General features: G+C 48.4%; 1 protein-coding gene across 5 annotated transcripts in view; it reads right to left on the reverse strand.

Moving 5' to 3' along the window:
* Positions 1-2,171: 2,171 nt before the first annotated feature.
* The window catches only part of TRPC7 (transient receptor potential cation channel subfamily C member 7), a 126,211-nt gene continuing 103,546 nt past the window's right edge, over positions 2,172-24,836 (reverse strand). For 4 of the 5 annotated variants that reach the window (XM_007172189.2, XM_057540739.1, XM_057540738.1 and 1 more), the window contains 5 exons: positions 18,225-18,420; positions 12,649-12,870; positions 11,919-11,999; positions 4,816-4,891; positions 2,172-2,790 (listed from right to left, as the gene is read on the reverse strand). In XM_007172189.2, the coding sequence (XP_007172251.2) occupies positions 2,621-2,790; positions 4,816-4,891; positions 11,919-11,999; positions 12,649-12,870; positions 18,225-18,420 (745 nt within the window). In that variant the 3' untranslated portion in view covers positions 2,172-2,620. The remainder of the gene's footprint in view (positions 2,791-4,815; positions 4,892-11,918; positions 12,000-12,648; positions 12,871-18,224; positions 18,421-24,836) is intronic. The other variant, XM_028163983.2, reaches the window with a different exon arrangement.

Raw genomic sequence — 24,836 nt, forward strand, 5'->3', positions numbered from 1 at the left:
ATCTCTCCAAGAACTACTTCTCCTGCCTGGCTAATTCCACAGGAGCCAAGGAAATGGGGGAAAGTGAGGGAGGTTGTCAGTGCCTGGAAAACCACTTAGCGCCTGCCCCCGGCTCCAGGCTGACAGCTCTGCCAGCCCTCAGTTCCAAGGCCTCTCCAATAGCTTTCCATGAAAGAGATGTCCCTCCCCTCCTCCACATCCCTCTGGCAGCCATGAATCCATTCCTGGACTACCGTCACCCCCCAAGATGTGGCAGCCAGAGCCTAATGGGTGCTGCTAGTTTTCGTTCCCAGTTTTCAGTTATTTAGTGGGACTTGTTTTCCTTTATCTCCTTAAGGGGCAAATTGGAGACTTGGGTTTGATAGGAAAAGGACACCCCAGGATTTGAAAAATAGGGTTGCCAGCTGCCTCTGGTAGAAGGCAGATAGGGAAATTGAATAATGCATCTTAGAAATGTTTATTAGCATTCTGATGATGATAAGTGAGGGATCTGAAAGGAAATCTTCCACAAGTGTTGGTAATTTGTCCCCTTGTTAGGGAGGCCGATGTGCTTTGTGGGAAGAGTAGTTGATTTATCCCCCACTGGACACATATGTGTCTCATCCCCAATACTTAGCAAGGGACTCGGGAAATTCTGCTGAAGGGATTCAGTCATCATCTGCAGGCTTTTGGGGGTGGGGGCGGTGGAGCATGGATGAGCATTTGAGAAAAGCTGCAGGTATTCTCTCCGTAACAACGCACCCTCACAAGGACAAGCTCACAATTTGATGGGCACTTCAGGATTTGCAGGTTCTTTGAAATCCATCCATGGACCCTCACATAGACCCCAGGGGAAAAACTCCTGGACCAGAGTTTACATCCGTAAGGCCCCCTGCACATACATGTGCCCCCGATCCCTGTCGGACGCCTCTGCTTCCTTCTTGCTGAGCACTGGGTACCGGTGCCAGGAAGCCCTGGGTTGGAGTCACATTTCAGGGCAGCTTCTCCAGTCACCCATCTTGGCTGCCAAGGCCCAACAAATGTGGGCTTTTTTCCCCCTAGAAATGGGGAAGATGTGGCAAAACTGGGCCTGCATTCCTTACGGCAACGATTAGCTGGGCTTGGCGTCTATGCCGGCTTTAGGTAGGGCGTGGCTGTCTGGGTTGTCAGGGCCTCTTCCCGCCCCCTCAATGCTGGGACCAATTCAGTTCTGTTTATCACCCCAGTTGATCTGCACTTTTCTTAGAGCAGAGTTAAGTAAACAATTTTATCTCTGAAGATATACTGCATATCACAAAACACAAGTCTCCTCATACATATGCATATGGGAAACGCTCATATACACACCTGTTTGGCCCATCCAGGTTGTCTGTAAGGCATCTGAATTTCTGACCTGATCCTCTTCCTCCTCATAGGGTTGCTGTGATGGTTAAGTGGACTGATGCATGCAGAGCCCTCAGCACAGTGCCTGGTACACAGCAAGTGCTCACTCAGCACATCCAGCTGGTGTTACTAGTAAGTGATCCTTGGGGCCCAGCGGCATCTTCTCTAGCCCGCTCAGAATGGGCGTTGCTCGGGACTGGGGCGCCCTCTGGTGGCTGCTCTCCCTACTCACACCTAGGCCCCGCCGGAAAGATTTTAGGCTCCTTTTCATCAGGCTCCCCTTCCCCTGCCACTCAGGGGGAGAGCGGGAGAGGTGGGACGGGAGAAAATGTTCCGCTTCCCTCACCATTTCCTTTGCCTCCTTCCTGACCTTGGGGAGGTTGGGGTCACTAGGTCTGGGGACAGGAGGAGACGCTTGGAGGTGGGGGTCCTGGCTGCGTGACCCCCGTGGTTGGTACCTGCCCCCTCCCACTTGCTCATTCTCCTCCCGGAGCAGCAGATGCCCAAGGCCACCTCCAGAGAGGACGCAGGACAACAGGAGGGCAGCGCATCCACAGAGGCTCCCCAGGCTATTATGAGGTAATTTTATTTCTTTCCATTTCAGGTAAAAATAGTAGATACAAGATAATTTTAATAAAGGTAAAAATACATCATTTGGATTTTGTCGTTGTTCTCTGAACAGTGCTACCTACAGTACAATTTTTGATTTAGGATTTTTAAACCTTTTTTTATATAAACAAATAGAGCGATTTTGCTATTAGGCTATCTGTGTTCTCATCTGGCACTTAAGAATAGATCACAGGTCACCTCCCAGTTCCTTTGGATGTGTGTGGGTGGCGGGGAGGGAGTGAGCAGGGCTGCATGGGATGAGGTGGTTTGGCTTCCTGGATGCAGACAGCTCAGCAGTCCGTGTGCAGTGGGAGGGCACAAGCGTGCATCCGAGATGGCCTTTGCCTGCGCTGCTCACAGGGACATATGTCACTGTGACTGGACTGAAGGTGTCACATGCATCGGCGGGGCACTTCCTCCCCTCCTCCTGTGGTCTAGTTTCTCACCCAACAGCCTAGATTCACAACAGTTCTGGGTCCAGGCAGGCCACTGGGCTGCAGATGTCAGCAAGGCTGGTCAGGACAGAGCCAGTTGGTCCCCTTACAGTCCTAGAGGAGTGGCCCAGGCCCCTCCCCACCAGGGCTGGTGGCCAGGGCATCCCACCTGGCCTTGGAATGCTGGTAGAAGTCACAGGTGCCGATGCAGGCTGTTAAATGTCTTTGCCCTTGTTCACCCTCAGGTGGTCTTTGTTTAAGTTCCTTCCAAACTTCTCACTGAGCTGTTGGATGAGGTCTGCCAGCTCGCGGGTAGCTTGAGATTTCTCTTCAAGAAGCTCATAGCGCAGGCTGGAGATATCTTGCTTGATTTCCTTCAGTTCGCCTGCAAGGACAGATGAGATTTTGGTGAGATGAGCCCGCTGAAGGGGCTCATCCCATGGGCATCTGGGGCATGCATCCTTCCCACAGAATGTCAGGCTACTGGTCCAGCCCACTAAGGGTGGAGGTGAGGGGACGGGAGCTCTGTTTTGACCTAAATCCCACTCAGCTTCTACTGACGAAGGACCATTCATCTGCTTAAGACCCCTCTCCTCCCATTCCTGGTCACGCTCTCCATTAAGGGTTTGAGGTAGATGGAAGAATCAAGATCAGGGTTGTGAACTGCTAACATCTATTTTATCATGATTGGTAGAATGCTGGTTTTGGAGCCATCAGAAGCAGATTTCAAGACTCTAAGCAACACCCTTGTTAACTGAAACATTTTTTTCTCATCATGCTCCATGTTTTGTTCTGTTGTCGCAGGGAGGAGAAACTCCCAAGTGTCTGAGGGGATCAGCTCAGCACAGTGACTGCGGCCGTGGAGCCAGGGCGCCTCGCAGGAGCAGGGTCTGTCCGGACCACGCAAGCAGCACCCCTCACCGGTGCACCACGGTAGGCCTGCCTTCTCCTCTTTCGTTAGCAAGGGACCGCAGGTAGGGTCTTCCACTTCTTTCCACAGCGAACCATGTGGTTAGAAATCCACATGGGCCTGGGCTGTGGGAATCTTCTTATTAACCACAAAGGGGAGTCGAAAGGTTCTCTCCTGGTTTGAGAGATACTGGACTTGGCTCAAGTGGGGGTCCACTGCCTGGGGTCACATTAGCCATACGTGTTTTTTAAGTACGCCTTATACACAGAAGATGCAGAGGTCTTAAAGGTACAGTTTGGCCAGTTTTGACAAAGGCATACATCCCCTATATTCTTTCCATGGGGGCTTCGCTGAACCCCAGTTTCATGGTGTGAGTCTAGTGGCGTGAACCTGGGCAGCCCCACCTTCTATGATCAGTCACGTCCCTGTCAATCACGTTACACACTGCGGGGAGCTGGCTGCCATGACACCCGGCAGTTTTGTATTTGAGACCCAACAGTAGGGGCGGGTAGGTGGGCTGCGGCTCGGCTCCTAGACGGTGTCAGCCCCGGGGTCATGCGGCTCGGCTCCTAGACGGTGTCAGCCCCGGGGTCATTCGGTCATTGCTGACCTTGAGGCCGCACTGTGGATGTCCCAGGATGAAGCAGAGGGTCTCTAACTGACTAGCCTCCTTCGGGAGGCCCCTGGGGTCCTGGCAAGGGAGAGACCGCATACGTTCACTCTTGGAGGAGGCTCTTTCTAGGTAGCAAATACTTGTCCCAGGTGTCTCATGAAGATTAATTACCTGGTGTATGGTAATTTGCTTTTCGTTTAAGAGTCACTGCTTAAAATAGACTGGAAAATAACCCACACAGGGAAAATAATGTCGTTTGCAAACTGCAGTGTGCATCAGGATGACCTGCCACCCTTATCACGAGGCAGACCCCCAGGCCATGCCGATTCATTAGGTCTGGGTGGGCTCTAGATCCGCATTTTTATCAAGTGCTCCTGAGGTGGGGGATTCTTTGAGAAACTGCTGGTTGGTAGCTTCTGAGAGCCAGGAGGTTAGACAGGACAGAGCTAGCTAGAACCGGGGCTGCCACAGAATCTGAAAGAGGTGTACAGTCTGCTGCTGTCTGCATGTGTGCTCAGGGGATGAAGAATCTGGGGCCATCCTGAGCTCCAGGGACATGAGGCCGACTCACGGCAGCCGTGACTGCACAAGGCAGAACAACTGTGTGAGCGGGGCTTCGCGCCCTGTTGCTGGTGCTGAGATGGAGGCGCTACACTCAAAGACTCGGGGGCGGCTTTAAGGTCAGAGCTAAGGGCAGGCCCAGCTGATGGTCAGCCAGGGGACAGAGACCCCAGTCCTACAACTCCGTGGACCTGAATTTTGCCAACAGCCCAACGAGCCTCCCCAGGGCCTCCAGACAGGGACGTAGCCCCGCCGCCAACACCTTGACTTTAGCGGTGAGACCACGTCTGGCTTCCGCCCTACGGCAAATGAATCCAATCGCTTACCTTCATTGACTTCGTCATTTTCTCTATCCACCTGGGCCTTCAGGACATATCTTTTTATGAGCCGTTTCATGATTTTCTGAAATGTGAACATAAGGAAGGGATCACACCAGCCCAGCTGAGCAGAGGCAGCTCATGTGCTCTAGGTGTGAGTGCCTTCCCTCCTGCAGAGCGCCTGTCAGCACTGGGGGTCCTCCCTTGTCTGATGCCTCACTTTCGAGGGGTGCCCTGCCTAGTGGGGAAGGCTCCAGTACCTCTGGATTCAATACCACCTGAGCCCAGGATGTGAAAACAGTGTACTCAGTGGCAGAAGGCCCAGCCACGCAGAGAGACAGAATCACCTGAGATCCACGGGCGCTGCTTGAGGGTCCTGGGCCTGCCTCTACCCTGGCCTTTGTGACCTTAGCCCATCATGCCCTCTTCTCGGGGCCTGAGCTCCGAAACACTTTCTTGTATTTCAACAACTGATGCGATCACGGGGCAGTAAGGAAATCTTAGCAGGCCAGCCCCGGTGGAGCTGCCTCCATCAAGCTGCTGGGGAGGAGAGGAGGTTCACTTAGCCCACAGTCAGGACCAGGCACGGAGGACCAGTCCACTGTACTTTGGAAAATTCCCACCAGAGGCAGAGACAGATACAGCCTTGGGAGGGTTGGCCAAGATACCGCTTCCCTGAAGTCTCACCACCCGCCCGACGCTGTCACACTGTCGAGTCACGTTGGAGGTCCCACTTATTATGCAGATACCAGATTCTATAAGCCAAGGAGGCAGGAAGGAACACTTAAGAGCCACCAAGAATAGAGCCAAGTGTAAGAAAGACTGCAGGCGGTGAACTTTGGATTTTGCCAGTTAGTCGTTCCAGGGTTACTGCGATATCGCAGGATCTAAAAATGTTCTGGTGGCCGAGCCTTCTGAATCTGTAGGAGCCAAGCAGCACCGTGAAGGGGGGGATTCCCTGCCCCTCGGCGTCCCTTCTGGTGACCGACTTGCCTGCTCACTCTGAGGACCGAGGGGACAGAGGTGGCATTTGCTAGGTTGAAGGGCCCCGAATTCTGTCCCCAGCTTTGCTGTGTGAGGTCAAGCAGGTGGCTAAGTTCTTTCTGACTACCTGGGCTCAGGAAAAGCTTCTTGCAAGTAGAAGAGAAGTGAGCTGACGGGATGCAGAGAGCTGGAGGATTGATCTCATTATTATCACCAACTGGTGGTTCCCTCAGGGCCTTTAATGGTGACAACCTCGCCAAGGAGGCGTCTCCAGCCCTGTGATTCCATGATTCAGTGTCCCGGGACCCTGAGCTCTGAGCCAGCTCATGTGGGCCACTTCTGCCCCTCCTCAGCCCCTGCTGGTGGTCCGCTTGGCTCTGTGGTTTGTGTCGTGCTCTAATTTCAGGCTGAACAGTTCATTAGCGAGTTGCCTTCGTGCTGCTCCTTCTCTGAGAGGCCTGGGTCTTGTCCTGTTGGTGGTTAAACTGCAACGCTAGATTTCTCACTGATGTCCTCATAGTCAATAAGGCAGGTTACCTAAGTTTTAAGAATCTGTGCCTTTTGTGGGACTCAGTGATGCTCTTTTCACTTTGAATTGGAAAAACAAAACAAAATAAACTTTGTCCTGAACCAGTTCTCATGGGGGAAAAACCCCAACAAACCAGATACCCAAGTATCTGACATTCTTACTGAATAAGAAATTTGGAAGTATTCTACTGCAAACTTTCAGGCTGACATAAGACAAAGGGATCTAGTTAAAGTTTGTTGCCTTTTTAAAGGAAAACATCAAGAATTAGAGGTCCTTCCATTTCTGGATCCATCAGTTAAACAGACTGTATATTTATGACGTAAAATTATAAGCCAGAGAGTGGAAGTGGAGAGCTCCCTTTTCTGTGATGAAGCTGAGCAGAATCCTTTCATAGCTACGGCAGCAACTGTCATCCTCCTGGCTTCATGTGCACATTGTGTTTTAGTGCAACATGATTAAACTGATGACTTTAAAAGATTTCATAGTATGTGTTTATTATTAATGCAAATTTGTTGAGTACTTCCTGCAGCCCAGGAGTTGTGTTATCCTCCTTGACAAAGTGACCTCATGGAATCCTCCCAGAAACCAGGTGAGATGGGGGTTGTCGTCTCCATTTACAGAGGAGGTCACTGAGGCTCAGAGAGCGAGGTGACTTCTCCAGGGTCACACAGCCAGAAAGTGGCAGATCTGGGATTTAACCAAAATGGAAACCAAAGCTGAGGCTTCGTCCAAGCTTCAGAAAAAGGTTAAGTGCACGATGGTTTTGGAGATGAGATGCAGGAAACTGGCTCCTGTTGGTCACAGGGGGCTTGGACCGCTTCTGGGTACCAATCTGTCCTTTACAAAGCACAAAGTCTTTTATGCAAGAAGAAGCCTCAGCTAGACTTCAGAGGATGGATTGTTAGCCCGCAGAAGAGGGTCACTGGTATGTCATTGTCCTAAGGCTTGCTCTTGAACCCTGGCATGCTTGATCTGAGCTGTGGTTTCTGCAGACCTGCAGCTCCAAGGGGAGAGCAGCAAGGGTTTGCTTTTAAGCCTCTCACCACAGATTAGGATTTTAGAGGTTTAATATGGAAGCAGAATCGCGTGAGCATGGCAGACATGCAGGGACCCTCTAACCTTCCTCCGCACCCCGGTTCACTCCCAAGAGTGACATGTACCTAAAGGGAGAACAGTGTGACCACCTGTTGGTTGCTTAGAGACTTCATGCTCTGATGAGGACCTAGCCTCCCCTCTGGCACATGCATGTTAGACCACTTGGGATCTGTGGGAGCAGGATGCCAGTCTCGTCCCCGGCAAGTCTGAAATGGTTAGAAAATGACCAAAGTTCTCTTAACGTGGATGCTACAGAGGACCTCTGTTTGCAGAAAAGATGGACATCAAAAGCCTCCCCTACTTCACTATGTGGAGGAAAAGCATGGTCCTTTGTGATGAGTTTGCGACCCTTCCTGGCCAGCTTCCATAGAGTTTTCACTTCATGGAGATAATAAACTTTCCCCAAATTAACACGCCCTTGTCAGTGCCAACTTGGCCCACTTTGCCCTGAGGCATTTAGCGAGTACTGGAGATGAGTATATTCAGTGATCTTACTCAGGAAAAATAACTAATACTGAGGTGCCCGATGGGTAAGATTGGTTGTGACACTGAGACCCACATCCAGGCAGGGAGGCACACAGTTCCCCTGCCCAGACTCCAAGAGCCAGGTGGCCTCTGGCTGCTGCTGGTGAGGAGGGGATGGAGGGGACCGCTCTGTGCAGCCAGGGCAGCTGAGGACAGAGACAAGGAAGAGAATACACATGCTGAACGTGGCAAACCAATTAGCATCCAGAGGAAAGCAATGCCGCCACCTAGGAACAGAGACACTGAGGAACATTTGGAAGAGAATGGGCAAAATGGATCACAGGACAAGTCATTTGTTAAACTGGGGTTTATCAGACCCCAGAATGGAAGAAATCAGCGTTGGCAAGCTGTCTATCCTGTTGGCTTTAATCTCTACAGAAAAGGTCATCTAGAAGGCAAAAGAGAGGACTCCCCACTGGGCTTTGGGGAAGGGATTGCATCATAAAAGTTGGGGCTTATTTCAGTGATGGACTGTGCCTAGGTTCTACGATTCATTTATGATGCAGCTTGTCTGCTTTGCCCATGAATGAAATGTATCCTCAGGGACTGAGTATATGAAGTCTGTACACACCCGAACAGGTGGACATGCCAGATCTTGGAACAGGTCAAGGGTAGCTTTGATAGGAAGCACACTTTGGCCATTTTGCTGGTATCATGGTTTTGTTCCATTGCTTGGTCTCATGTCCACAGAGCCCAGATTGGGAAAAAAAAAAAAAAATTACAAAAGCAAGGAAGCAATTCTGTGAAAAATGACAATTCAGATCCCTGGAAGAAAAGCAAAGCACAGAGAGCCTCTGAAGTTTGGAGGAACTGCCTTCCCTTATAACAGAGAGCCCTAAAAAGTTGCAGGAATGACAAGCTTAAAATAAACACCCAACATGCTAAGGTTGAGCAATCAGCCAGATCCACTGGAGACACAAAGGAAACAAGCTTAACAACTACACATGTATCAACGACGGGGCTTTTATCTTATCGGGATCGCTCCAGAATGTCTCAGAACCTCGACAGTGAGAGGCTGACAGCATACGTGCTCCAAGAGATGAAGGCTGTGGGCGCAGCCTGGATGGTAAGAAAGAGGGCGTGAGCTGGGCTCCTCACATTCTTGGCACTTTTGGAAGTTGCTTTGAGAGGAAAGCAATACAGTGTGGAAGGCCACCAGTGGGCCCAAGAAATCAGTTGAGCCATTTTTAGATCCCTGCCCAAATCCTTCATTCTGTACCGGTTGCTGCCCCCTGATAGCAAAAGCACCTTCCGTTCCTAGCTTCCTCCCCGCCAGGCTCAGATAGAGCTCTTCCCAGTGGCTGTCAGACACAAACAGGGCAGGTTCCGACACTGTGAAGAGGAGTAAGGGGCCAGTGCCCTGGCAGCGTGATGGGGTGCAAGAGGGGTGCCCTTCTGAGTCAGACAGATCTCACTTCAACCATCCGTGTGACCTTTGCCACGAAGCCTGAATTCCCTCAGCTGTTCAGTGGGGGTTACAGATCCTGCCTCTCTCACATGCCCTAGTGTCTCATCTGCTCCAGCTGCCTGTCTGTGTCAACTCAACGTTTACTCCTATTGGAGCAGATGATAGCTCAGGAAGATGCCCAGGCTTGACCTTGAAGGACTGAGCAAGGTGCGAATGTACAAATGCAAGATGCTTTCTGCTCCATCCACTGTCCTCTCAGCCCTCTCCCTCTGATGCCCACTGGCCCAGTTTTTCTGTCTTCTTTCTGGTGACAACGACTTGAATAAGTCGCCCCAGGCTTTTCTTGCTGGATTCACAAAATACAGGGTGAGCCTGCTTTCCCAGGCCATCAGTAGCCTGAAGCTGCAAACCGGCTAATCTGTGTAATCATAGCAGGAAGCTCTCCGGGAGACTGAAGGCTGCAGGGACTCAGCCAGTGAGGATGAAAGACAGAAATGGGATTGCTCAAGACTGCTCTGGAACGTGGCCTCGTTCATAAAGGATCCATCCTGGGTATAGACATTCATCACGTCAGCTGCCTTCCTTGATGTCAGCTGCTGATTCTGCTCAAAACCCAGGAGAGATCTGGCCCTAATCCATTAGGGTTTTCTTTTCTTTTCTTTTCTTTTTAATAATTTATTTTATTTATTTTATTTTTGGCTACATTGGGTCTTCATTGCTGCACGCGGGCTTTCTCTAGTTGCGCCGTGCAGGCTTCTCATTGCGGTGGCTTCTCTTGTTGGGGAGCACGGGCTCTAGGCGCATGGGCTTCCGTAGTTGTGGCACATGGGCTCAGTAGTTGTGGCTCGCGGGCTCTAGAGCACAGGCTCAGTAGTTGTGGCGCAAGGGCTTAGTTGCTCCGCGGCATGTGGGATCTTCCCGGGCCAGGGCTCAAACCTGTGTCCCCTGCATTGGCAGGCGGATTCTTAACCACTGCGCCACCAGGGAAGCCCCTGTTAGGGTTTTCTATCTTTTCTGTGGCACAGATAATCTCTACTTCTCTCCGAGAAGCTAAGAAATAAAAATCCTTCCCCTGACCAAAGGATTTGTCCTGTAAAATAACTCAAAGCAGATCAAACTGGTCAGGTCCAATTTTGTGCACAATTAAAGACAAGACTTGCCCTCTGCCAATTTTTAGCCCATGTCACCTGATAAAACTATAAGTGCTACGAGGGATGGGCTGTTTCTTAATTGTACGCTTAACTCCTCGTAACTGCACAGCTAGCTTCTGAAATATGGATGCAGATTCAATCAGAGACCTGTGTCTGGAAGATGCTAGGTCTGTAATGGCTCCCTCGGGGATGCTGGCACGAGGGTCATATCACCTTGGCCTGAAGGAACACTCAGGGCAGCTTCAGATTTACATCTGATAGGAAATGGTCAGCATGGGTAAAACTGCTGGTCATTGGGAGTGGGAAAGCAGGAAAAGAATGGCCTGCACTTTTATAATCAGTAACCTATAATAACCATTTATCACTGGCTGATGCAAACGGATACAGAGATTTTGCGTTAATTTCCAAAAGCAAAGCAAGATCTGTAAGCATAAAAGTTCTCCTAATCTTTATATTAACAGACTTTGCCGGCTGGCAGTCCAAGGTCAGGTGCTTACCGAAGGCATCAGTATCCACCTGGTTGCTTAAGACAGATCCCTGGGAGCCATCCTGCGTGCCTGCCTCTCCCTACTGCGCGCCCGCCAGTTCGCAATACGTTCTTTTGGCGATGCATCCCAAACGTATATTGAGTCAGTCAGTTTTTCTCCCTCACCCTTCTCACACTCCAAGTCGCCCTTCCTTGTACCCGGATGACTGTCACATCCTCCTCACTGGTCTCCCTGCTTCCACTCTTGTCCTCACCGGTCTCTTCTCATTATAGCAGTTAGCTAGTCTTCTTAAAGCACAAATAAAATTTTATCATCTTCTCCCTCCCCCAAGTTAAACTCCTCCCACTGCCTTCCTAGGTACATCAGAGTAAAATCCACCTCCTGCCCTTGCTCCAGCCCCCTGATTTCGACTCTGACCTCATCGCCCTCCCCTCTCCCCTGCTCGCTGAGCTCTAGCTGCTCTGGACCCACCAAGCTTCTCCCCTCTGGCTTTTGCTGATGCTCTTCCTCTGCCTGAAAGGCCCCACGTGGCCGCCTCCTTCTCATCTCTGAGGTTTTAGCTAACTGTCCTCTCCTTGAAGGTACATCCTCTGACAGCCATATCTAAGCAGGGGCTCCCTATTTTTCTCCATTTTAACATCTGATTGTTTTCTTCTTGGCACTTTTATCCATTTGAAGTTACATATTTATTTGTGTGTTTACTTGCTCATTGTGTCTCTCCCTCTATAGACTGGAAGTTCCAGTAAGATGGGAACCATGTCTGTATCCCCAGGAGGCAGCATGGTGCCTGGCATACAGTAGGCACTCAATAAATATTTGTCGAATGAAGGAAGGAATGAAACTGTGTTCTGGGGGGAGTGACACAGCCACGTGACTAAATCGGTGTCTTAACGGAGTCCACTTCTGCCCATACCTGGGAAAGGGGTGGTTACCTGATATCTGGTGGGCTTGCTGTAAGTGTTATTTGCTGTCAGGTTTTCAGAATTCCTCATGCCAGCCTGGTAGCGAGTCTTCTGGGAAAAAAATAGAGAGCACATAATATATAATACATAATACATGATACATGATGGTACATACATACATGCTAGGACTCGAACAGGACCTGCATACGGGGCTGTCTCTAAAATGAGGACCCTCAGTAGGTCACTATACCCACTGCTGCTTGGCTTTCTAGAACATGTTCCTGGGGCCTCTAGTTCTGTAGGATGTCAGTGGGTTACAAATTACCGTTTGGTCAGCTTTGTTTGGAAAGCACTCAGTTAAAGTGATGAGGGTGTCCTTCCTCCAAGACTCCCCAGAGATTTTAATATGCTAACAATTGAGAATCTCCAGGAGGGGGAGATAATGGGCAGGGAACCTTTCTTCGCAGACATCATAATGCAGATACTTTCTGGGAAGAGCTAATCTGCTTCCGAGTCCACTAAGGAGTCCCTCGGTGGGGTCCCGGCTCAGCCCGCAGGACGAGGGGCACTGCGGCCGGCCGGCTGCCCCTGCTGGCGCTGCAGCTTCGCTGATGCGCTGGCTGATTCTGAAAAGCACGGGGTCCCTCCGGGCTCCTGACTCCCCCCCTTGTATCAGGGGCACCATCTGAATCACACACACACAGCTCCCCCGCCCCCTCCTGCTGCCTCTCTAGCCCCGTAAGTCCCGTAAGCTACCTACCCTGAATTTAGAATTCAGCATGCCCATTTCAAGGTCATTTTCACAGCTTTTGGCCTTAGATTTGCAGAGTTTTATGAGGCACATCTTGATTCTCATTATGAGATAATAAAATGATTTAGGACTTGGCACTAGATTAAAAGGAGCAGGTAGAGTTCTTCCTTCATCAAAATAAGACAGCCAGAGCTTTGCTCGGGCAAACTTCCACTCCACATCTGCATCCTCCTGTGAGGCAAGGAAAACAACAGCACACCGTCAGAGGCAGTGCTATCCAACAGACACATAACGTCAGCCGCAAAGGAGAACCACACGAGGGCATTTACATTTTCTAAGAGCCACATTATAAAAGGTAAAATGAAACAAGTGAAATTAATATCAGTGATGTATTTTATTTAATCTGATAGATCCAAAATGTTATCATTTCAACATGTAATCATCATAAAAATTATTTATGAGGGCTTCCCTGGTGGCGCAGTGGTTGAGAGTCCACCTGCCAATGCAGGGGACGTGGGTTCGCGCCCTGGTCTGGGAGGATCCCCTATGCCGCGGAGCAACTGGGCCCGTGAGCCACAACTACTGAGCCTGCGCGTCTGGAGCCTGTGCTCCGCAACAAGAGAGGCCGCGATAGTGAGAGGCCCGCACACCGCGATGAAGAGTGGCCCCGCTTGCCGCAACTAGAGAAAGCCCTCGCACAGAAACGAAGATCCAACACAGCCAAAAATAAATAAATAAATAAAATGCTGGCTTAACTCCTAGAGAGTTAAAAAAAAAATTATTTATGAGATAGCTCAGATTTTCTTGGCATACCGAGTCTTCAAAATTGGCATGTATTCTACACTCATAGCACATCTCAATTTGGACTGGCCACATTTCGAGTGCTCAGTGCATGTGGTTCGTGGCTACCATATCAGACACCATCATGTGTTTCCTATTAGAAAGTGTATTTCTCATTGGTCAGAGTGCTGTCAAATGATGTTAAGAGGTCTAGTGTATGTAATTTAAGGGGAGCAAACCTGATGAGCTGGCAGGAGGTAGTCTGGCCATGCCCTCTCCCCTAGTGGTGGTGGTGGTAGATTTAAAGCCCAGATCTGTTACTTCTGAGTTGGTGGCAATGCCAGAAATGCTGAGTGGGGCCCCCTGAGAGGTAGCAGGTGTGTGTTTTCTGTAGGGAGGCTCCCTGGGCCCCTGTCCTAGGAGGGCAGTCTGAGGCCAGGAAAGAGGCGTGGGGTTTGGAATCAGCTGGACCCTTACTAGCTGTGTGACGTAGGTCTGTACGTCTTGGGCTGTAGTGGTCTTGGGCTTGCTCCTCTGCTCATGGTGACAGCCTGCTTCCCGTAGCCCTGAGGTCGGCACTGAATATGTGCTCTGTGAGCGGTGGGCTTTTCTCCCCACAGGCCCGAGCTACGCTTCAAGGGGCTGTGAGCCCAGCAGGGGCCCACGTGAGGCTGCTGGGATGTGCCAGGAGAGTATAAGGTCATCACCAGCAGGCTTGCTTTTACTGAGACCCCATCAGCACCTGGCCTGCTCTATGGGGACATGCTATACGGGTCGTTTAGACTGGAAGCTTTGTGAGGGCAGGGGTCATTCCTGGTCTCGGCTGTACAGCAGAGAGGTGTGGGAGGGACTGCCGACCTGAGAGGAAGGGTGATGCAGTGGAGAGAGCACAGGCTCCGAAGCCTGGCTGGGTTCAAACCCTGCCTCTGTTCCTTACTAGCTGTGTAACCATGGCAGGTGACTTAGCGGCTCTGGGCCTCAGTTTCCTCATCTGTAAAATGAGGATAATAATACCTACCTCATAGGCTCTTGTGGGAGTTAAAGAAGTTAATGCAGGAAAAACAATGTCAGATACTTAGTAAACCCTCAGTAAGTATTATTTGTATCTCCATAGCTTAATACATTGCCTGATGTTCAACCTTCAGTCACTCAGCAAACCTCCTACTATGTGCCCACCTAGCACTCACCTACTGTGTGCCTGGGCTGTGCTAGGTAGGTACTGGGGATGGCAATCCTGCCCTCCTGGGACACGCAGCCTGGGCAATGACACGAGTATGTTAACTCATCAGCTCTTTGTATCTAGAGCTAGGCTAAGAGCTGGGTGCTGGGGGTCCTGGCCCTGGGGGTCAGGGAAGGCTGCCCCGAGGGCTAGCATTTGAGCTGAGATCCAAGGGGTGAGTAGTTCTCAACCAGGTCAAGTGCGAGTGGGCTGGGGTGGAGAAGAGTAACAGTTAATTAGTGGAGAGGCAGTGCGAAGTGTAAACAACTCTTCGTAGGCAGTAAAGAGCAGGAGACAAAGAGGTTCAGAGCTGGAAAGTGAAATCCCACATGCCGCGGAGCAACTAAGCCCGTGCGCCACAACTGCTGAGCCTGTGCTCTAGGGCCCATGAGCCACAACTACTGAGACCCCGTGCCACAACTACTGAAGCCCGCGCGCCTAGAGCCCATGCTTTGCAACGAGAGAAGCCACCACAATGAGAAGCCTGCGCATCACAACAAAGAGTAGTCCCCGCTCGCTGCAACTAGAGAAAGCCCGCACGCAGCAACAAAGACCCAATGCAACCAAAAATAAATAAATAAATAAATAAATTTATTAAAAAAAAAGATCAAGAGATGCATTTAAATGCTGACAGGCAGGATTAGCTAGAGAGGGGGAGAGGGCGAGGATGTAGGTGGGGAGGGCTAATGTGCAGTGGCTGATCCCGAGGAGGGGAGAGGGCAGGGGGCCAGGGCTCATGGCTGGGGCTGCTCAGGGGGAGAAGGCCTGTCTGCCTACAGGAGGGCAATGGCGGGGGGCGGGGCGGGGCATGGCAGGCACAGAGGCAGGCAAGTCTGTGGATTCGGACGTAGGTGCTCAAGATCTGTTGAATAAGTGTTCTTCAGTAAGAATTTACAAATAACATACTTCATTAAGGTTCATTGTGACCATGAACACTAGGCACGTCCCGGCAGCCGATCTCAGGGTCCTTGTACACGAATCACCAGTAAGACAGTGGGGACATTTGCTCTCACCAGACAAGGAGAAGCCCAGCACCCAGTGGGCTGCAGTGGGCTCTCTCTGTCTCCTAGCACCGCCCTGTGGTGGATAACTGGACGTCACAAGCCGTGGGCTTGCTCACTTCTGCCCCAAACTAGTGGGCATCACTCATGCTAATCACGTGACTTCCCACGTTATGTTCATTTGGACCAACGCACAATGTGCTCGATAGGATGGGGCAGAACACCTGGGGCGAGTGCTCCAGAGACCCATGTATTCCAGGCACCATCTGGTTTCTCTTACACGTGGGGAAGCTGAGGCCCAGGAGGGCAGGGAGGGTTAGTTAGCAACAGCTCATTATCCACATAGGTGACCAAGTCTGTAAAACACTTTATATATGTATATATATATATGTTGTTTGTCTGCTGACACAGTGCTGCGTTTTCCTGTAGGTGGCGGGGTGGCAGGGTGGTGAGGCTGGGGGCTAAGACTAAGGCTTCACACTGGCTCACCTCTTCCTGTCTCCTCTTACCTCTTTTTCTTGCTCAGTCTACACTCTTGCAGCGCAGTGCTGAGTATACCACATTCTTTTATCCCTCCCTGCCTTGGCACATGCTGTTCCTACTGTTTAGAATACTCTTTTTTGGAGGGATTTTATGGACCAAAGCTTCCCCCTAAAATTCATATGTTGAAGCCCTGACCATAAGTATCTTAGAGTGTGATTATCTTTGGAGAAAGGGCCTTTAAAGAGGTAATTAAGGTTAAATGAGGCTGTAGGGGTGGGGCCCTAATCCAATATGACTGGTGTCATCATAAGGAGAGGAAGAGATACACAGAGGAAAGGCCCTGTGAGGACACAGCAAGAAGGCAGTCATCGGCAAGCCAAGGAGAGAGGCCTCAGAAGAAACCAGTCCTCCAGTACCTTGATCTTGGACCTCTAGGCTCCAGAACTGTGAGAAAATAACTTTTTGTTATTTAAGACACCCAGTCTGTGATATTTTGTTGTGAGAGCCCTAGCAAACAAATACATGGAAGTCTTAATTCTTTTCTATACACAAGTAATTGTTTCTTATAAAAGATTTAAGTACAGAGGTATACCAAACAAATGCGAAAGTCCTTCCAAATCTCCTTTCTTGTTTCACTCCCTTCCCCAGAGGATACCCTTTTTCTACCTTTGCTTTCTGTATCTGCACATTTGTATTATTACGTACATAACACTTGCCTGTGGATATTTTTCTACAGCTTGCATTTTTTCACATAACAATATCATAGAGATTTGCTCTGTCAGCACAAAAAAGTCTTTCTCATTGTTTATAAACAGTATTTTAAAGTCTATGCTATATCAGTTTATTTAAATATTCCTATGTTGATGGGCTATTTCCAAGTTTTTCTTTTAATGAACATCTATGTAAAATCATATTTCTGCACAGATTTGCTGAGTCAAAGGGTCAGTGCATTTTATTTTGTTTTAATGTTGCATTTATTTATTTGACTTTTAAGAGGTAGAACAATGACATGATTTCTAAGCACAAGAGCGTATAAAGAGAAAGCCTGTACACCCACCATGACCTCTAACCCCCACCTCTCAACAGGCGCCCCTTGCTGTGCTCTTCTTGTGTACCCTTTCAGGTTACTTTCCTTTTTCAAATGATTATATGATCAAAAAGGAATACGTGTTCCTTTTGCTTCCTCTCTACATAGAGTACAGTATATACATTGTTCTGCGACTTGCCTTTTCTCTACTTACCATTATAATTGGAGGCCTTTCCACATCAGAATATAGAGAAAGTCCTCATCCTTTTTAAAAGCTGCACAGTTTCCCTCTGTTCAGATCCATCATAATCTATTTAACTAGATTCCTAGTAATGCTCATTTAATTTGTTTTTCATCTCTTGCTGTTCCAAACAAGGCTGCAATCAATAGTTCATGGTTTTTGCATTTTAGATTTTGATAAATTGCCTCCTGATATACTGTCTTGACTCCTTTGTCTAGCAAAATCAGTCTTTGAACGGCCTTCAAGTATCACCTCTGCAAGCTTCGGCGCCCCCATCGTCACGCACTCTCTCTATTCTGCAGCTCCTACACCTGCTAGGACTTCTCTGGGTGCGCTGGTCCCACTGCACCGTAATTTGTTGATTGATGTATCTGTTTTCTCTCACTGGACTGAGTGAGAATCTCTTCAAGGGCAGAGATCGTGTCTTGGTCATCTCTGTATCGCCAGTGCCTAGCACAGTCTTGGCATACAGTAGGTACTTAATAAATAACTCGGGAGAGGCAGAAGTGAATGTAGGGTGAAAGAAACAGTCATTCCAATTTGCCATGGGTCACCTGCATGCTGTCGTGAGGGGACACATGTAAAAGAGGAAAGATTCGTGACCCTGTTTCTTTCTGCCCTCATTGGGCCATTGCATGCATGGTGCCTGCCGTGTGTCATGGCAGGTTGACTGGAAGTGCTTCTTGGAGCGATCCAGGGAAAGTGCCTGTTGTTTGCTGTTCTGGCTTCACATTTAATAACACACGAGCTTCTGACGTCATTACCCTCATTGCTGAAAACAGCGATGCAAATTAAACCCAGGGAGAGAGAGCATTTTCAGTTAACTGGTCTTACCTCAATTTCCTGATACGAGTTGTTGATCATGGCTATTAGCATGTTGAGCAGCACGACCACCATGGTGACGTTATAAACGCCGTAGAGAACATAGCCAATGTTCTCGATGAATTTGTGGTCATATTTCAGCACCACCGAGATCACTTCAGACAAGCCAAAGATGGACCAAAATAAGGTTTTGAAGCTTTCTTCAACCCTACAAGGAAACAGACAGTCCTCTCAGGCAGTTTGCATCTGCTGACACTTCTCACAGGAGAGCTGCCACTACCCAGACATCAGTGGTTACCCTGGAGTAGGGCTGGGGCTGCTAGCTGGTATCTGTACTCTGAAGTCATGAGATATTCAGGTTTCTAAGAAGACTTTGAAAGACCATGATAAAGGGTAGACTCTTTCTTTTCCATTCAACCCTTTTATTGGGACTCTCGGCTGCAGCATCAGTTTTTATCTTGTTGCAATTACTTAAACATTTAAAATTAACCACCAGGGCAAACGTTTGTCCGTGTAGGTTATTAGCTTCAGAAAGCACACTCTTCCTTCAATAGTCTCTTGAGTGTCTTTTCTCAGACTACCCAGCCCCGCAGGAGAGGGAAGAGGATGGTGTTCGCTAATGGAGCCAGCAACATTGGCGACTGGGGCTTGCTGGGCATTTGACACAGGGCAGCACCCTTAAGCCCCGTGACCACCTCTGTGGTGGGCTGGCTTATTCCCTCCATTTGACAGATGGAAGTACTGACGCTCAGAGCCTTCCGTGCCTTTCCCAGGAGCACTCAGCTGGCAAGTGGGTGCAAATCCAGGCATGTCAGAGGTTTTCAAAAGCAGGTCCTTCTAACCACTATGCTTTACCACCATCCTGGCTCCAGCCACATATATCGGGTGCTCTAAACTGGGGATGAATTTTCAGGAATGAGAGAGATGAGTCTGATGTGTCCATGTTGATCAAATTCACCAGGTAACTGCCCAAACCTCACCCTGCAGCTCACTCAAGGTAGACACTGCATGTACTGTAAGGGCTGCCCAGGGAAGAGCTGGCTTTTAGGACACTGCTCTTTGACACTTGAGATTATCAAGTCACCAAATACACTGGTTTTAAGAGTAAGATCCAAGCACGTTTCACAGTCTATACTTTGTGGCTCTGACCCTATATCAGGTTTGTGACACAGAATTCAGTTAGAAAACTGGATTTTGGTTGGGTGGTTTAGAACATGCCTGTGTGTGATAATATCTGAATGGTTAAGTGCAGGGCTTTTAGTTTGCATCCAGAGTTTGGGTCCTATTATGAGAAAGCACTTTCTTTTTTCTCTTTAACATTTCAGATTTTTAGCACTTACCCACAAATGGCCAGGATTAGCTAGATCTCGGGAAAAAAATCAGCGTTTTTTAAGGATTGGCATTTATTTGACAAGATGTACAAAAATACTAGTACTTGTCCCTTTGGCTAAAAGTGCAACACTGACTTGCATGAATTTTCAGCTCTCCTGTGTGAGAGAGAGTACACGTGTGTGTGTGTGTACGTGTGTGTGTGAGTGTGTACGTGTGTGTGTGTACGTGTGTGTGTATGTGTGAGTGTGTGTGTCTAGCCAGCTGTTTGCTCATTCCCTGTGCATCTCAGAGTCTGAAAACTGAACACTGAACTGAGTTTTTGTTCTCATTATTTGTTTTTGTTTTCTTTTAAATCTGTGAGTTTGGAATATTTAATTTATCTTAGTTTTAGTAAGCAGGAATTTAGTTAGGGGTTTAGAAATAAAGACTGGGTATCGAGCTATTATTTTAGAGCTCCAGCTCCTGATGCTATTCTGAGAAAGGGGGAAAACTGTTTCCTCACATGAGATGCAGCACCCATGTTGTGTGAAAAAGATGCCGTTCAATGTGTGGGCATGATTCACTGCAGGTATTGCCTTCCATTAAGAAGCAATCTTTCATTTATCACCCTAGTGGAAGGGAACAGTGGCAGAGAGAATCTAAAACCACTCAATGAGCCCCAAATCAAAACTGAAAGGAGATGGCAGAACATAATTTCTCTGATACTTGGTCCCTTCCTAGCAGGGTCAGGTGAAAACCAGAGGACACGCTGTCCAAGGGAGGGGCTGGGCAGACAGATACTGGTCCAGGATAATGTACTTACCAGGAACAACTTAAGAAGTGGATAATACATCCAACTGAGGGACATTTAACAGAAATTCATTTTCCCTTTTTTACCTTGGAAAACCCCACAAACCTTTGGCTGACATAAATGAAGCAAGCAATTCTAAGCAATTCTAGAACACATCCAGGGAAAACCTTCTGCATTTTGAATAGGGAAAATGGCCTAGATTCGGCATGCGTTTTGTTCTCATTTGCTTCTTGCTATGAATTTTGTTACTAAGCTGTGATTTATCCCTGGTGCCTTCCCTTAGGCATTCTGTGTTAATAATCTGGAGGGGACAGAACCAGCCCACTAAGCAGTACGTGTTCCAGTAAAAGAAGAATATTTACAGATCCCTAAACCTATGCCTTTGCCCCTCCTCTAACACCCCACCTCCACCCCCAAGGCTTGGAATGCTGATCTGTTCAGTTTGTTGTCTGGGTGTCAGACAGTCTGCACACCTGTTTCATTTCTATTCCATAGCTTCAGGATTCACCTCTGGAATTGAATTTGGTCATGACCTCCAGGAGAATCTAATTACAAGTGGCCCAGACTCACTGGGATTGCCTGAGTGGAAGTAACCCCCCTCCAAAGCAATAATCTCTGCATCAGGCTGGGCAGGAAGGGATCTTAGCCAAACTGTGCCTTTTTAACAAACTCTTCTACGTTCTTTAGGGAGTGTCTATAGCCCTTGCTTCCTCTTATCATGGGGCAAAATGAGTTGCAGTAACAAAGACTTCCTTTAAGGAAAAGCTGGGTTCATTGTCTTGGATCATCCATAATGGCTAGATTCACTATTGCTGTCTCTTGGGACTTTCATTTGTACTCACGCCCCGTGACATGAACTTTCAGTGGACTAACTGAATAGACTATTTTTGCTGTTGTTGTTTCTCAGAGGGGACATTATGGGCTGAGTTTATGTCCAGTTAGCTGGGCTAAGTGGTAAGCAATACACTATTTTATCCATAGCTCAAACCATATAACTAAATAAATTCTAAATGGAATTGAAGCATTTAATGTTTAAAAATTACATATTCAAAGCCAGAATAAAATATTAGTAGTTATATAATCTTGGCCTGGGAGAGGTTTCAAAACTACAGAGGGAAAGTTTGAAAGATATGCTCACATAAAACTTTACTTGTAGATATTGAAAACATATTAAGTAAAAATATAAGGCAAAAGACTGAGGAAAGGATTTGTATTCGCAACACATATGACAATGGATGATGTCTTTCTTACATAAAGAGCTCTTATAAATCAATATGAAATGACAGACATCCTTGTTGAAAAATAAAAGGAGGACAAAACCTTTCAGGAAAACTTGATGCTTTTTGTGGTGACAAGAGCTCCACAAGTAACTTGATAGGTCAGGTTAGTGGTGTCTTCTGGTTTAATATGTAGTGGGAAATAAGTGAAACATGTCCTCACTGCATTGTGTTACATTGACCTTGGAAACCTATAATAATATATGCTTAGAGAGAAGGCTGGCCTTGGAGAGGAGTGAGTAGTACATTCCTCATCCCAAGAGCTTGGGCACTGGAGCAAGCCCCAATGTCTTGTGAGGTAATGATGCTCTCTGAGTCATGTACCAGTCATCACCCATAATTTTCAGGAGCTATGGGATACAGGGCATGGTGCAGAAGACCAGTCACTGCAGAGGTCTGGGACAGTCTTTCAAGAAGAAAGTATCTTGCAGTTGACGTAGATGATATTCACCGTGAAGCCACTTGTCTCACGAAAAGTCCCCACTGTCAGATAGCTGGTCTCTAGGCTAAATTTGAGGTTCTTTACTGATAGGCATGGTGGCTGCTGGTTCCATATCCTCCTCCCACCCACTCTGGCTCTCTACCAAGTTTGCCACAGATTCCTCCAATTGTGTCAGTCACAGGAATCTTCACAGAGATAGCCGGAGGAGTAAGAAAGCAAAGGTACATGCCTGGTTCAAATCCCAGCCCCATCATGTACCGGCTGTGTGAGCTTGGGCATGTTACAAAATCTGCTTGAGCCTCAGTTTGCTTATCTATGAAAGCGATAATGGTACCTTATTATTAAGTTGCTGTGAAGATTAAATGGAGCAACCCATTTAAAGTGTATAGTAAGAGTCCAATAAATGGTACCTATTATTTTTATTCATGTGTTTATTTGCCAAACATTCACTGAACTCCCAACTATGTGCCAGGCACCATACAGAGCAGGATGCAGGGGGCACAGGACTTGTTTGTCTCTGTGGAGGTCCCAGTCTAAAGCAAGCACACTGGTGTGAGCCAGTGCTACAAGGCTGTGGGCAAGGATGCTCCGGTCGCCTTGCCCTACCCAGGAGCTCATACAACCCCATCAACGTTCAGGTGCCTCCACAGAGGGCTGAATGGAGTTAACAGTTCAGCTGCATACTGACTTTTCTGAACAAGGCCCGTTTTCCTTCCTATCTGCAAGGATCATCACCAACCCTTGATTTCATGCAAATCCCCTTTCTGATTTCTCCAGCCTGTGCTGTCTTTGATTGTTTGACTTCTGCCTTGCAGTGGAAGGGGCTGAGGTTTCATCAATAGGCCACCCTAGCATAAGAACTGCTCCTAATGAAGTCAAAGGGGAAAAAGTGCCTGAGAGTGATGTTGAATAGACCGTGATTCACCCTCTTCTTACCCGGCGGGGGTGTGTGTGTGTGGGAAGGTTGGGGCTGACTTATCATGCAGAAGGCAGGAACGAGGTAATCCGTTCTCTACCAGGTCTGTCTCGCCTGGATAACAGGACTTTAATAACAGGTTGTCTGAAGAGGCAGTTGTGTATGGGCCTCAGAGAACAAACGGATTAACAAGGCGAGGGTTTGGGGCAATTGTTATGGAAATTGCTGCTGCTTCGGGATGCCATGAGGCCCTCCCCTCAGTGTCATGGAACTCTGCCCGCCACCCCGAACAGTTCAGTTCAGGGTTACCTACCCAAATCTGCAAGTAGCAGCCTCAAATTAAGCAGGAGGCTCAGCTCCTGAAAGGCTGTTTTCTCAAGTTCAAAGACAATAGCTAGCCTTGAGCTAGAGTTCTGCTGAAGCGGAAACAATGCTCACTTGCCATCCCAGTGGGGACTGCTAGCAGGTGCTTGGAATCTAGAAAGACCCCCGCACCAGGGCTCTGCTTCTCTAATACCCAGACCTGGAGACTGAGAGCAGTTGGACCAGCCTTGAGGGCAGTCAGGGCAAGAGCATCCAATGCCTGAGGAAGTCTGGACCTCACCCCTGCCATGGTCCTCTGAATCACCTCTTGGTTTATCCTGGGCCCTAAATGAGGCGTGATTTAGACGGTCCAGAAGTAGAAGAGTCTGGCCCCAGAATCAGGGCCAAGGAACTGGGATGCACAAAGCCCGGATTTATTCACACTGAGGGTCCAACTCTCCCCCTGATAGCCCGGTTGCTCCTTGAGGGCAGAGCTATGTTTTCTTCCCCCTTGAAACCCCAAACCTAGTGCAGAACCTGGCACACTGAAGGTGCTAAATAAATTCATTGTCCTTTGAATGAATGAGTCCCCGTTGCATATTTTGACTCCCTGTTCCTGATCCCAGTGTTGAGGTGAGGCTGTTGTAACGCAGAGTACAGGTTCTGGGTTTAACTGTGAGCTTTTTGCTAAATAACTTTGCCTCGCTGTGCCTCTTTTTTTCTGGCTGCAGAATGGGAAAACAATAATGTCTACTTCACAGGCTTGTCGTGAGGATTAAATAAGTTAACAGAATGTTTGTGAGGTGCATAAAACACTGCCTGGCACAGTGCCTGAAAGACTCTCATACCCTACCATCAATTCTCAGAATAATCCTTTAAAAATATGAATCAGATCCTGCCTCTCTCCTTTAGCAGCTTTCCATAGGCTAACAGTCAAACCTAGTCACCTAGCCAAGGCTCCTCTGACCTCACTCTGGCTCGCCCCTCACTCGGGGTGCTGTGCCCCTGCCCCTCTGCCTGGAGTGCCCTTCCCCCTTCTCTCCACATGGCCCCTCCTCATTCTTCTCATCCGTTAGACTTTAAACTTAATTGTCACATGGTCAGGTCAACCTTCTCCGACAATGTCTGAAGGAGGTCCTTTTCTAATTATTCTTTTGCATGACAATTTTATTTCCTTCCTAGCTGTCAGCACTTAACCTAAAATGTTCTTATTTGTCTATTTGTTTATCATCATCATCATCATCATCATCATCATTATTATTTTGCCTCTTTTCCCTCTTTTCCCATTCACGGAGCATTGTGACCTCCACAAGGTCATGACTTGCTCATGGCTCTGCCATCAGTGCCCAGAACAATGTGTGGCTCACAGTGGGGGCTCAGGAAACATCTTTTGTCAATGAATGGTTGAAGCTGGGAAACTGAGGCACGGGGTGATGTGGTCTTAGCTTGCCTCAGACCCACTTAACAGCTGTTTTTCTGTTAATATTCTAGAGCGAACCCTGGACAGTCCAGTTTCCTGTCACTGTCACTTTGAAGAATGACAGTTTAAACCTTATTCCCATCC

Source organism: Balaenoptera acutorostrata, chromosome 2 (assembly GCF_949987535.1).
Source record: "Balaenoptera acutorostrata chromosome 2, mBalAcu1.1, whole genome shotgun sequence".
In the NCBI taxonomy this organism is placed as follows: Eukaryota; Metazoa; Chordata; class Mammalia; order Artiodactyla; family Balaenopteridae; genus Balaenoptera; species Balaenoptera acutorostrata.